We start from the raw sequence: 12,522 nt of genomic DNA, 5'->3' as shown, positions 1-12,522 counted from the left end.
CCAAGGAAGGTAGCTCCTTGCCAGGGTGGAGGGGTCCTCTCTACCCTTTGTCTCTTCTGCTGCTGCTTCCGGGATACCTAAGGTGTCGAGTCTGTTCCCCAAAGACTCTAGTGGGTTTGGCAAGAGAGCCTGTATCCTTCCTATCCATCCACCCTCAACCTCTCCTTATCTTGGGAACTCTCTGAGCAGCTGCCAGGCTGCCTCGTGGCTGTGCTGCCCCTTTCTGTGTACAGAACAGGTCTCCTGCAGCATCTTCTCTGGGTCCTCGTATCTTCCCTGTGAGTTGCATCATCTTCCCCCATTGCACAGACAAGAATAAGTGCCTTGCACAGGGTCACTGTTCAGCCAGTGCTGTTTGGAGCCCAGGCTCCAGACTCGAATGCTGTGCTGAGGGCTCTGTGTGCGGCTGCTCCTGGGGTGACAAAGAGAGAATTGTCATGACTCCTCTCTGCTGTAGAGCCCTGGTGTCTTATTCTTTCTTTTTTTATTGTGCTGAAACATGCATAACATCAATCTTACCATTTTTGTAGTATGGTAAAATACACATAAAACTTATTTTCACATTTTTAAAAACGAAGTCTTTTAACAAATTATTTATTGATTTATCTGACTGCATTGGGTCTTAGTTGGAGCACTCAGGATCTCTGTTTCATCATGCGGGATCTTTTGTTGCACCGCAGTCTCAGTGGTTGTGACACGTGGGTTTCGTTGCTCTGTGGCGTGTGGGATCTCCGTTCCCCAACCCGGGATGGAACCCGTGTCCACTGCATTGCAAGGCAAATCCTTAACCATTGGACCACAAGGAAAGTCCCTCATTTTAACCTTTTTTAAGTGTACAGTTCATCAGCATTAAGTACATTTACACTGATGTGCGGCCATCACCACCACACTTCACAACTTTTCATCTTAGTTTCTCCTTCAAGTCCTAGTGTCTTATACCTTCTAGGGGTTAGTTCCTTTTTAATCAAGGTGTCACAACCCTTCAAGAGCCAAAGGCGTGCATCTTTGGAGGGTTGGTTTTTTTTTTTTTTCAATTTTTAAAGTTGTAGTCTATATATAACTTTCTGTTGGTTGTAAGTACTGACTTTTTCCCCCTTTCTGTCTGTATGCCTCTCATTTATTTCTCTTGTGTTAATACCTTGGGAAGCAGCATAGATCCAATAACAGATGGAAGTAGTGGAGAGCGTGCTTGTTTTATCCCAGTGTTTCTTCACTGAGGAGTGTTGTGGGTAAACGTTCTCAGATCAAGAAAGTTTGCTCCCATTTCCTGTTTGCCACATTAAAAAAAAAATCATAAATAGGTGTTGAGTTTTATCAAAGAATGGTTATGTAGTTTTTATCCTTTACCTGATAAATGTGGCAAATTACATTAATAGATATCTTCTAAGTATGTGCCATTCCTACACCTTCAGTGAAATTTCATAGAAATGGGACTCTAGTGGTAGAGTTTCTGAATCCTTTCTTTCACTCACTTGATTCATTCAGACTATGGTAGTCAAGAGACCGGTGTCTGTAGCCAGATTGCCTGGGTTCAAATCCCAGTTCCACATCTTGTTTTATAGGCAGGTTATTTAATCTCTCTGTTTGGTCATTTCTTTCTCTGGGAAATAGGGTATTAATAGTACCTACCTCAAAGAGTTGGTATGAGAATTGAGATGAGCAGGTGCCTAACCACTTGCCTGGTGGCCCAGATAGTAAAGAATCTGCCTGCAGTGGAGGAGACCCTGGTTCGATCTCTGGGTTGGGAAGATCCCCTGGAGAACGGAATGGCTGCCCACTCCGGTATTCTTGCCTGGGGAATCCCATGGACAGAGATCCTGGTGGGCTACAATCTATGGGGTTGCAGAGTCGGACACGACTGTGCGACTAATACTTTGGGCTTCCCTGGTACCTCAGTCGGTAAAGAATCTGCCTGCAGTGCAGGAGACCTGGATTCAATCCCTGGATCAGGAAGATCCCCTGGAGAGGGAAAGAAGGAAATGATAACCCACTCCAGTATTCTTGCCTGGAGAATCTCATGGACTGAGGATCCTGGTGGGCCCATGGGGTCGAGAGAGTTGGACACAGCTTAGCGACTAAACCACCACCAAGTGCCTAACACAAACCAGTTCTCAATAAATCTTATTTTTATCATCAAGCATTTATACCAGGACCTGTGGTAGGTGCTGGGAACTCATGGTTAGGGTAACTACATGGCTCCATTAACCAGTACAGTCTCGGAAGTCCTATTTTGTACCTTTTATCCTGACATAATTATTAATAGTGTTCCTTTTCGCTCTCAGTAGCTTCCCATTTTGGATGATAAATTTTTTGATCGCCAACTGATAGATGAAGAGGTCAGTGTAATGTGGAGGATCTGGATAGACTTTGTAGCTGAGGTTCCCTAATGAGAAGCAGAATTGGGGTTGGAGTCAAGATAGAGAACTTTCTGGCCCCCACAGGCATCTCACTCAGCCTTTTCCTTGTCTTCTTGTTTGCATTTTTTTTCAGCAAGAAATCTGCAGTCATCATTAGCTTTATTCCCCTGAATGTAAAAATGTCTTTTTTCCTATGGTTGCTTTTAAGATTTTTCTCTTTATTACTGATTTTTTAGTAACCTGCTTATGATGTGCCTTGGTATAGTTTTCTTTATGTTTCTTGACTTTGCAGTTGAATTGCATAGGAAGGGGTCTATGAGTCCAAAGAAGAAAGGAAATTAAAAAAAAAAATTGAACATAGTGAAAACACAGTATATGAAAATTTGTGGGTCACAGCTAAAGTACTATTTAGAGAGAAAACTATCATCATGATATGTCTGAATTTTAAAAGAAAGTTTAAAATCAATCATCTAAATTTTCACTTTAAGAAAAAAACTGTAAACCTAAATTAATTAGAAGAAAAGACATTATGAGAACAAAACAATAAAATAAAAGGTAGAAAATAGTAAAGAAAACTAACAGAACCCAAGTCGGCTCTTTGAAAAGATTAATAAAACTGATAAACTCCTACTAAGAACAACCAAAGAGAGAAAAGACACATTACCCATATCAGGAGAAAGAGAAGATACTACTTCAGGTGAAATAATAATAAGGGAGTGTTAGTAACAGTTTTTTGTCATTAAATCCAATAAGACAACATGGACAAAGTCTCTGGAAAACACAACTTTTTCAAAGCTGATTCAACAAGAAAAAGAAAAATGTTAAGTGCCTTTATACCTGTTAAAGAAATTGAATTCATAATCAAATACTTTCCTGCAAGGAAAGCTCCAAATCCACATAGTTTCACTGATGAACTCTATCCAGCATTCAAGGATGAAATAATACCATTCTTTCACTCAGAAAGATGGAATAGTTTCTAACTCACTGTATAAAGTGAGCATAATCTTGATATCAAAACCTAATGAGAACATTATAAGAAAGGAAAATATCAGAATACCATGAACATGGATGCAGATTTTTTCTTAAAAATATTTAGCAAATCAAGTCCAGCAGTGTATAGAAAGAATAATATACCATAACCAAGTAGAATTTATCTCAAAAATGCAACTTGGTTCCACATTTCAAAATCTATCAGAATATTTCACTATATTGGCAGAATATAGGAGAAAAAATGCATCAGTTGATTCAGTAAAAGCATTTGACAAAATTCAGCACTCATTTATAATAATGATTTTTTTTTTTAAACATCTCAGTAAACTAGAAATCAAAGAAAGCTTTCTTATCCTGGGCATCTACAAAGAACCTGCTAGTATCATCTACTTCATGGTGAAAGACTGAGTATTTTCCTCTTAAGATTGAAATAAGGCAGGACTTCCCTAATGGTCCACGCTTCCGCTGCAGGGGGTGCACAGCTTCGATCCTGGTCAGGGAACCAACATCCAGCATTCCACTCCATATGGCACCTCCCAAAACAGATTGGAATAAGGCAAGAATGTTCTCTGTTACTTCTTTTATTCAGCATGGTCCTGGACATTGTAGCCAGTGAAATAAGAAAAGACATACATGTTGGAAATAGAAAGATATAAAATGGTCTTTTTTTCCCCCCTGAAATGACTGTCTATGTAGAAAATGCTAAGAAATCTGCAAAAGACAAAAATACCTATTAGAACCAATAAATGATTTTAACAAAGTTACAGGATACACGTTCAATATGCAAAAGCCAATTGTATATCTGTATACTACTAGCAGCAAACAATTAGAAAATGAAAATTTCAAACACTGTTAATAACAGTTTCAAAACACATAAAACTTATCACATCAAGAGAATGACAAGACAAGCTACAGATTGGGAGTAAATATTTGCAAAGACATGTCAGATAGATGACTGTTATCCAAAATATATAAAGACCTCTTAAAATTTAACAATGAGAAAATGAGCAGCCTGACTAATAAATAAAGATCTTAACAGATGCCTCACCAAAGATATATAGATGGCAGATAAGCATATGAAGCAGTGCTCAACATTGTCTGTCATTAGGAAGTTGCAAATTAAATCTACAAAATCCCATTATGACGCACCTGTATCAGAATGGTGAGAACCCAAGGGACTGATGACACCAAATGTTGGCAAGGACGTAGAGCAACAGGAACTTGCATTCATTGCTGGTCACAGCGCAAGATGGTGCAGCCACTTTGGAAGATAGTTTTTTTACAAAACTAAACGTACTCTTACCATGCAGTTCAGCAGTCATCCTCCAAATGGGCTCAAAACTATGTCCACACAAAAACCTGCACATGGATGTTTTCAGCAGCATTATTAATAACTGCCAAAACTTAGACACAACCAAGAAGTCCTTCAGTAGGTGAGCAGGTAAATAAGCTGCAGTACATGCAAATGATGGAACTGTGCTGCTGCTGCTGCTGCTGCTGCTAAGTCACTCCAGTCGTGTCCGACTCTGTGCGACCCCATAGACGGCAGCCTACCAGGCTCCGCCATCCCTGGGATTCTCCAGGCAAGAACACTGGAGTGGGTTGCCATTTCCTTCTCCAGTACATGCGAGTGAAAAGTGAAAGTGAAGTCGCTCAGTCGTTATCGACCCCATGGACTGCAGCCTACCAGGCTCCTCCAGCCATTGGATTTTCCAGGCAAGAGTACTGCAGTGGGGTGCCACTGCCTAGTCAGTGTTAAAAAGAAATGAACTATCAAGCCATGAGAAGACATGGAGGAAACTTAAATGCATATTGGACATTTAAAAAATTAAAGAATCTATTTTGAAAAGACTACATAGTGTATGATTCCAACTCTGTGATCTTGTAGTAAAGGCAAAACTATGGAGATAGTAAATTCCAGTGGTTGCTGGAATTAGTGGAAAGGGCATGAGTCAGTGGAGCACAGAGGTTTTTTAGGGCCGTGAAACTACTCTATATGATACTGTCATGGTGGACACACGTGATACATTTGTCCAAACCTATCAAATGCGCAATATCAAAAACAAACCATAGGGTGAACTATGGACTTTGGATGATAGTTCTTTGTCACTGTAGGTTCATCGATTGCAATTAATGTGCTGCTCTGGTCTGGGATTTTGATGCGGGAGACTGGGAATGTGCACGGTGAGGAAGTCCATGAGAATTCTCTGTACTTTCTGCTTCATTTTGCTTTGAACCTAAAACTTCTCTTTAATGTCTATTAAAAAAGAAAACTTATATAAAGCTACAGTTATCAAGATGGCGTGGCACAGACATAGGCTAGATATATAGATCAAAGGGATAGAATTGAGAGTCCGGGAATAAACCCATACATCTATCTTGAACTGGTTTTCTGCAAAGGCACCAAGACTATTCAAGAGGAAGGATCCCTCCACTTGAGGGCAATGAGATGAACTTGTACCAAAAAGTTTCAAAAAACTATATGAAATGCTGAAATAGGGACTGAGAGAGTCCCTATTTAGAGTCCCAGGACTCTATTCACAGAGTCCTGTTGTGACCAGGGGTGCTATTGGAATTCACAGAGAGGAGGGATGACCTTAGGCTGAATGGTCAGGGGCTTCCCAGTTTAGATATTTCCTGATACTTTCATCAGAGAAGGAAAGGATGGGGATGTACATTTCAGACCACGAAGGATGAGAACTTTAAGAAAAGTCACACGATGCATCGCTATCATCCCTGTCTGTTTCTGTGAATCTTCCTGTGGTCCCACGTCTAATACAGGGCCTGGTGAACAGACAAGCCATGATCTCTGAATCCCCATGGAGATGAGGTGACTTTGCCTCTTCAGACATGATTGAAGCGACTTAGCAGCAGCAAGGGGGATCTCTAGATCAGGGAACCCACCAGCCTCTTGTAGTAACGAATGTTCCCTTTGTTCCTGAGCTGGAAATGGTCACAAGCATTGGGGCCTCAGAGCTGGAGTCGCTGGGAACTCCACCCACTCGGAAGGGCGAGGAGCCGAACTCTTGGGTTACAGATGTGCCCCAGCTGGGTCTGGGGCCCACCCCTCTCCCTCCCCAGTGTTTATTGCTGCTCAGCCCTGCCCAGGGAGAGCTGCCGAATCAGCTTTCTCTGGCCGGGGCTGGCTCTTGGAGCCGAGCTGTCCTGTATCTCTCGCACTATCCACCCCTTAGATAAACAGCCTGGCGTCCTCCACACGCTGCAGAGCTCTGATGTGGTTGCTCAGGGCTTCCTTAGCCAAACGCCTCTTACTCTGAGAGGGACCCTGGCAACGGGCCCTGCTTTTCCTCCAGCCCAAGTCAGGCCCTTGCTGGAGTGACAGGAGAATCCACTTCCTGCCCAAAAAGGTGGCCGCAGCAGAATTCTCTGAGGGGCGGAGCTTCCTTCCTCATGGCCCACACACCCAGGCTTCCTCCCCAGGGAAGGTCTGGGCAGCTTCTTCATCAGACAGCCCCCCTCAGCCTTCCTTTCATGTGAGTTTTCTCTATCAGACTCTCGTCCTGCAAATTAGACACCCACCAGGTTATACAACTCCGCTTCCCCGGTAGCTCAGCAGTAAAGATTCCTCCTGCAAAGCAGATGTGGGTTCAATCTCTAGGTGGGAAGATTCCCTGGAGAAGGAAATGGCAACCCTCTCCAGTATTCTTGCCTGAGAAATCCCACGGGCAGAGGAGCCTAGAGGGCTAAGTCCAGGGGTCGCAAAAGAGTCGGACATGATTTAGCGACTAAACAACAACAGGTTATCGAACCCACTTTGCAGCCCACCTGGCCCCACGTGAGGGGACATTCACCTTGTGTATTACACGCGACAGCAGATGTTCATCCCCAGCCCTGACGTGCTGTGCACGAGCCACACCACTGACTGGTGAGGTCTTGCAAGCCCCCCATGCTGAGTAAACTCAGCTGGCCGCCTGTATTTGGTTTACTCTGGAGTCTGAGCCAGAGGATTTGCTTTCTTTGAAAGGTGACCTGTAGGCAGAGAAAATGTCGCCAGCATCTGGTTAGCAGTGCGTTGCCTTCCTGTGGCCAGTAAGCCCTGGAGAAGACCAGGAGGACAGATGCTGAGGCTGAGCAGTGGTGGTGGGATCAGATGACAGGTGTAGCTGGGATCCACACCTGAGGGCGGCAGGTCAGCTGGGTGCTTACAGCTCTGGGGAGGGCCCACTGACCCAGTACTTTAATTATATGGGCTTGTCTTGGCCTCAGAGGGACTCCGATTAAGACAGAGGTGGGGGAAGAGGAAAAGCTGTAACGGAAGGAGGAGGTGGGAGAGAGGCTGGCTGCCTAGCATCCTCAAGAGGCCTTCTGAGGAAAAACTCAAATCTGCGGGGCTATCAGATGACCTGACCCCTGCCTTCCAGGAGGCACATGAACCTGGGGGGAGAGGTCAGGCTGCTCTTGGCAAGGAAGGCACAGGGAATGGGACCATCACTCTGCCAAGACAGAGCTGGCCTCACCTCCTACAGGAAGTCTTCCCTGACCTCTCCCTTCAGGTCCCACAGGATGCTGGTCATACATCCTCACCATTCCCCGTCACTCCAGAACTTCCTTGTCTGTCTCTAACACCAGAACAAAGCTTCACAGACCTCTGGGCAGAGCCCAGGAAACTGCATTTTTAATAGACGCCTCCCTCCGCCAGGGCGTCGGGTTTGAACAGACTTTAAGCTATGCTTTGAGAACCATCTTGCTCTAGAGCAGCCTGTCCATAGTAAATAATGTAATATCAATATAATATCCAAATATAATATCAACCATATTTAAATTTAAATTCTTCTAGTAGCTATGTAAAATCATAAAACAGGTAAAATTATTTTAAGAGTATTTTTACTTAACCTTTCATATCCAGAATATTATCACTTCAACATACAATCAGTACAAACATTGTTAATGAGATATTTCACTTGTTTTGTTTCGTACTAAGTCTTTGACACCTGGCACATATTTTGCACTTACAGGGCATCTCAGTTTGCCTGGGCCATATTTCAACAGCCACATGCGGGTGGTGACTGCAACAGGAGACAGCTCTAGAGCTTTGTTGCTGAATGTGACCGTGGACCAGCAGTTTTGGCATCACCTGAGCTTGGTGGAAATGGAGGATCTCGGGCCCCTGCCTGGACCCACTGAATCAGCACCTGCTTTTTAACATGTTGGCAGAGGTGCTTTGTATGTGTGTTAAAGGCAGTGAAGCCCTGCTCCAGACGGAGACCATGAGCTCCTTGGTGTCGAGACTGTGATGTAACTCATTTCTAGCACCTCACAGAGGGCTGGCATCTAGAAGGCACACGGCAGATGTTTTGAGAGGAAAGAAAGGACCACGTGAATCTTCCCCTGCCCACTTCTCTTGGCATCACCTTCCCTATGCATTGTTGGTGAGAATCTCAGAATCCTAGGTCTGAAAAAGAATTTAGCAGTCAGAGAACAAATGTAGATCAGGGCAGATAAGCAACTTAAAGTTTCTGTAGCCTAACTCCTGCAAGCCCTGGAGAGACAGGGCAATTTGGGCAAGTCTCTTGGCTTGCCAGGCACAGCAAGCCTCCCTCTTTCAGGAGAAAAGTGATCTGATGAGGGCAAATTACTCTACAGCGGGCCCTGAGCTGGGCCTGCCTTTCTCCCTATCCTCTCTGTGCCGTTTCTCAGAAATCCTATGAAGCTGCTGCTCAGAGGCCCCAGGCCTGGCCTATAGCACGTTAGTTATATCCATCTATTTATCCTCAGTCTTCTTCCAGAAGAGATTTAAGGCACCTATAGATTTGCATAGATTTCAATGAGATGAAACAAAGGATAGAAAAAGTATCAAAGTGTACATAGGTACATGGAAAGAGTGCTCACTCTGGTGTTACATGTAAGTAGTAAACAGCCAACAGTAGTTGTTGTTACATCACTCAGTTGTGTCTGACTCTTTGCGACCCCATGGAGTACAGCACGCCAGGCTTCCCTGTCATTCACTATCTCCTGAAATTTGCTCAAGTTCATGTCCATTGAGTCAGTGACGCTATTTAACCATCTCATCCAGCAGTAGAGTGTAGGTAAATCAGCCATGGCCCATTCAAACATCGAAATTCTATGTCACAATTAAGAATGCTAGTATGGAAATAATCACTGATATGAGACAATGCCATTACATAGTATAATGCATTGATGAGCTTGTTTTATCTAGATGCACATCATCTGGAAAGGATATATATCCCAAATATTAATGTTGCTTTTTCAGGGGGAAGGATAGTGTGTGATTCTTGCTCTCTTTTTTCATCTACTGCTTCTGTCAGTTCAGTTCAGTTCAGTCGCTCAGTCATGTCTGACTCTTTGTGACCCCATGGACTGCAGCATGCCAGGCTTCCTATACATCACTAACTCCTGGAGCTTGCTCAGACTCATGTCCATCGCGTTGGTGATGCCATCCAACCATCTCATCCTCTGTCGTCCCCTTCTCCTCCTGCCTTCAATCTTTCCCAGCATCAGGGGCTTTTCAAATGAGTCAGTCCAATTATTGCTTCTGTAATTACTTGTGTAATACAGGAAAAAAAATACAAAATAGAATATGGCTGAGGGAATGGGGAGAGAAAAAAATGAGAGTTCTACTCCATGTAGAATTTATTTGAAAATCTATTAATTTAAAAAATCCTAAGTACAAGTTTATAGTGTTAGGTCTGTTGTCTGTATTTGCATGTAGCAGGCAATTATTAAATGTTAGAGAGGCGGACTTCCAGCACTGGGGTTTGAAAACCCATGAGCCAGCTTTTGTTAAATTTTAGTCTGTGTTCAGGGAAGTGAAAGTTAATAACAGTGCAGTAGTTGTGTTGTTTTGAATGGACTCCAACAACGACCCACCCTTCATGTGTGGGCTCTAAATAGCCTGTGTATGTTGGATTATGTCTGTGCAAGAGAGGATCCTAAAATCATGCGTTAGAACTGGGCAGGCAGGTGGCTAGATGGGAATATGCACACACGGGCATGTGTGCATGCACATACATGCATGCACACATACCACGCACACGTCAAATCTAGCGTAGGACCACATTTCACCATCTCCAAGGCAGCAGTTTGGTCCAAGTTGACTCCTAAGTGATCTCCTGTTTCCCCAGTGTGGCCCCTTCACTTCCCTGTAGCTCCAGCCATCCTCTGCATGATCCACCTCTGCCTGGATCCCATTACCTGTACCTCCAGCCCTGCGCACTGCTCTCCAGCCTCCACGCCACTGGCTCTTCCCCTGCCTGGACCATTGTCCCCCTCCACTGTGGCTCGCTTCCTCTCCATCAGGTCTCTGCCAAATTGCCATCTGATTTGTGAGGCTTCCCTCACCACGCTATATAAAATCACTGTTTCTTCCTGTTCTGCCCCACCACCTTATCCTACTTCATTTTTTCTTTATAGCACATATCCCCACAACATAGCACACGTTTGGTTACTGTGTGTTCTCACCAACTAGAATATAAACTCCCTCAGGGCAGGAACTTCATCTCTTTTCTTTACTGCTGATTTTTCTAAGTGCCCAGTGCTCTAAGGAGACGCTCAATAAATATTAATTAATATTAGAAAGAAGGGATGAACTTTCAGTCATCATGTGAGGGATCTTCCTCATTTTACCGATGAGGCAAAAGCCTGCAGCCTGGCCCAGGGTCATGCAGCTGGGGCAGTGGATTGGGTCCCGCTCTCCACTCCGCTCCACCTCCAGCCCTCCCTCGTCTTGGAAGGGAGGCTAACCATACACACACACGCGCGCGCGCACACACACACACACACACAGGGTCCGTGGCTTCGTCCATCCCGTCTCCTGTGTGTTTTTCCAGTTTATACAGAATTTCAGCCCAGCATAGCGGAAGAAAAAACAGCTGTTCTTCCAGAACCCTGGAAGCTCTTCCAATGGGTCTGTCCCTGGAAAAACAGCAGCGACCTCAGGGTGGGAAGGTAGGAGATGGAGGAGGGGGCAAGGGGCTAGACTTGGTTTTGCAATTAAAATAACATCTGGGTCTGTTTCTGCAGAGTGGTTCTGGAAGGTGGGTGGTCTGTCTGATGTATCAGGTGGGGCCTTCCGCATCCTGGCCCCAGGGTCTGGGGGGGATGGGTTGGATGACGTGTGACTAAAGAGCTCACCCAGCTTATGACGTGTGAAAAAAACTGGGTCCACAGAAGCCTCTGGAAATCCCACCTGCAGCCTGGCCTGAAATCTTGCTGGCCCCTACCCTGGCCTTGCTCTGGGGCGTCTCCAGACACCTCCCCTTGCACCCTCAGGCTTCCTTGAGATGGTTCAGGCACCCCCTTTGATGCACAGAGAGCTCTCCCTGCGCTCACTCATGCCCCATGTGGTTTGTTAATCGTCTGTGAAATGAGGGATTTGAGGTGTCGCTCATCCGTGTGAGGGCGGTGGGGCCCGGGAGCAGTGGAGTGGAGTCAGGGAAACGGAGTAGTTCCAGTCTTCTGAATCCTGTCCCTCTGTCTGGCTTCTCAGATGCAGCTTTTGGATAAGTTTCCCATCGAAGGTGGCCAGAAGGACCCCAAGCAGAGAATCATCCCCTTCCTCCCAGGTAAGCTTGGGATGGTCCCTGATGATGGGATGGGGGTACCCTGGAGAGGGGGATTCTCCAGGCCAAGAGAAGGTTGGCAATTCCACCAGAATTCTGGCTCAGGGTGGGCCTAGCAACCTGCATGTTAACAACCCCCAGGGGATCGGAAGTCCCTGATTTTGAAGGCCATTGTCTTCACAGGGGCCTCTCCTACCTCTGCTGGCCCCGGACTGTGTAACCTACGAGGAGCTTCTCAGCTCTGGGACTTTGGTGTCCTTTTTACAAAAAGCATACAGAGCTCAAGTTCTCCCATGAAAGGATGAAAAACTGCAGACTGAACTCTCCACTGGCCCCCACTGTAATCACAGATAACCTTAAATTGAACACACTTTCCCTCCCGCCCTGCTCAAGTCCTCCTGGCACGGTTATCCAGCGAGGCCCTGCCAGCTTATATAACTCAGCCTGTGAGCTGACAGAGAGAGGATTTGAACCCAGGTTTGTCTGGTCATAAAGGCCGTTAACCATCACACCGTTTTGGAGCATATTCAAGGCAATTGATTATGTTATATAATCGAGGGGGACTCTTCTCAGGTGTGTCCTAACTTGCTATTATTGTGATGTCTTCAGTTGGTATAGGGAATATGTAGCTTACA

At 45.0% G+C, this 12,522-nt stretch overlaps 1 protein-coding gene across 2 annotated transcripts in view; it reads left to right on the top strand.

Moving 5' to 3' along the window:
- The window catches only part of SH3PXD2A (SH3 and PX domains 2A), a 247,045-nt gene that overhangs the window by 88,085 nt on the left and 146,438 nt on the right, over positions 1-12,522 (top strand). For both annotated transcript variants that reach the window (XM_068961400.1, XM_068961399.1), the window contains exon 3: positions 11,815-11,890. In XM_068961400.1, coding sequence (XP_068817501.1) covers positions 11,815-11,890 — 76 coding nt within the window. The remainder of the gene's footprint in view (positions 1-11,814; positions 11,891-12,522) is intronic.

Source organism: Capricornis sumatraensis, chromosome 23, assembly GCF_032405125.1.
Source record: "Capricornis sumatraensis isolate serow.1 chromosome 23, serow.2, whole genome shotgun sequence".
Lineage (NCBI taxonomy): Eukaryota > Metazoa > Chordata > Mammalia > Artiodactyla > Bovidae > Capricornis > Capricornis sumatraensis.
This window is presented reverse-complemented; position numbering and strand designations above follow the sequence as displayed.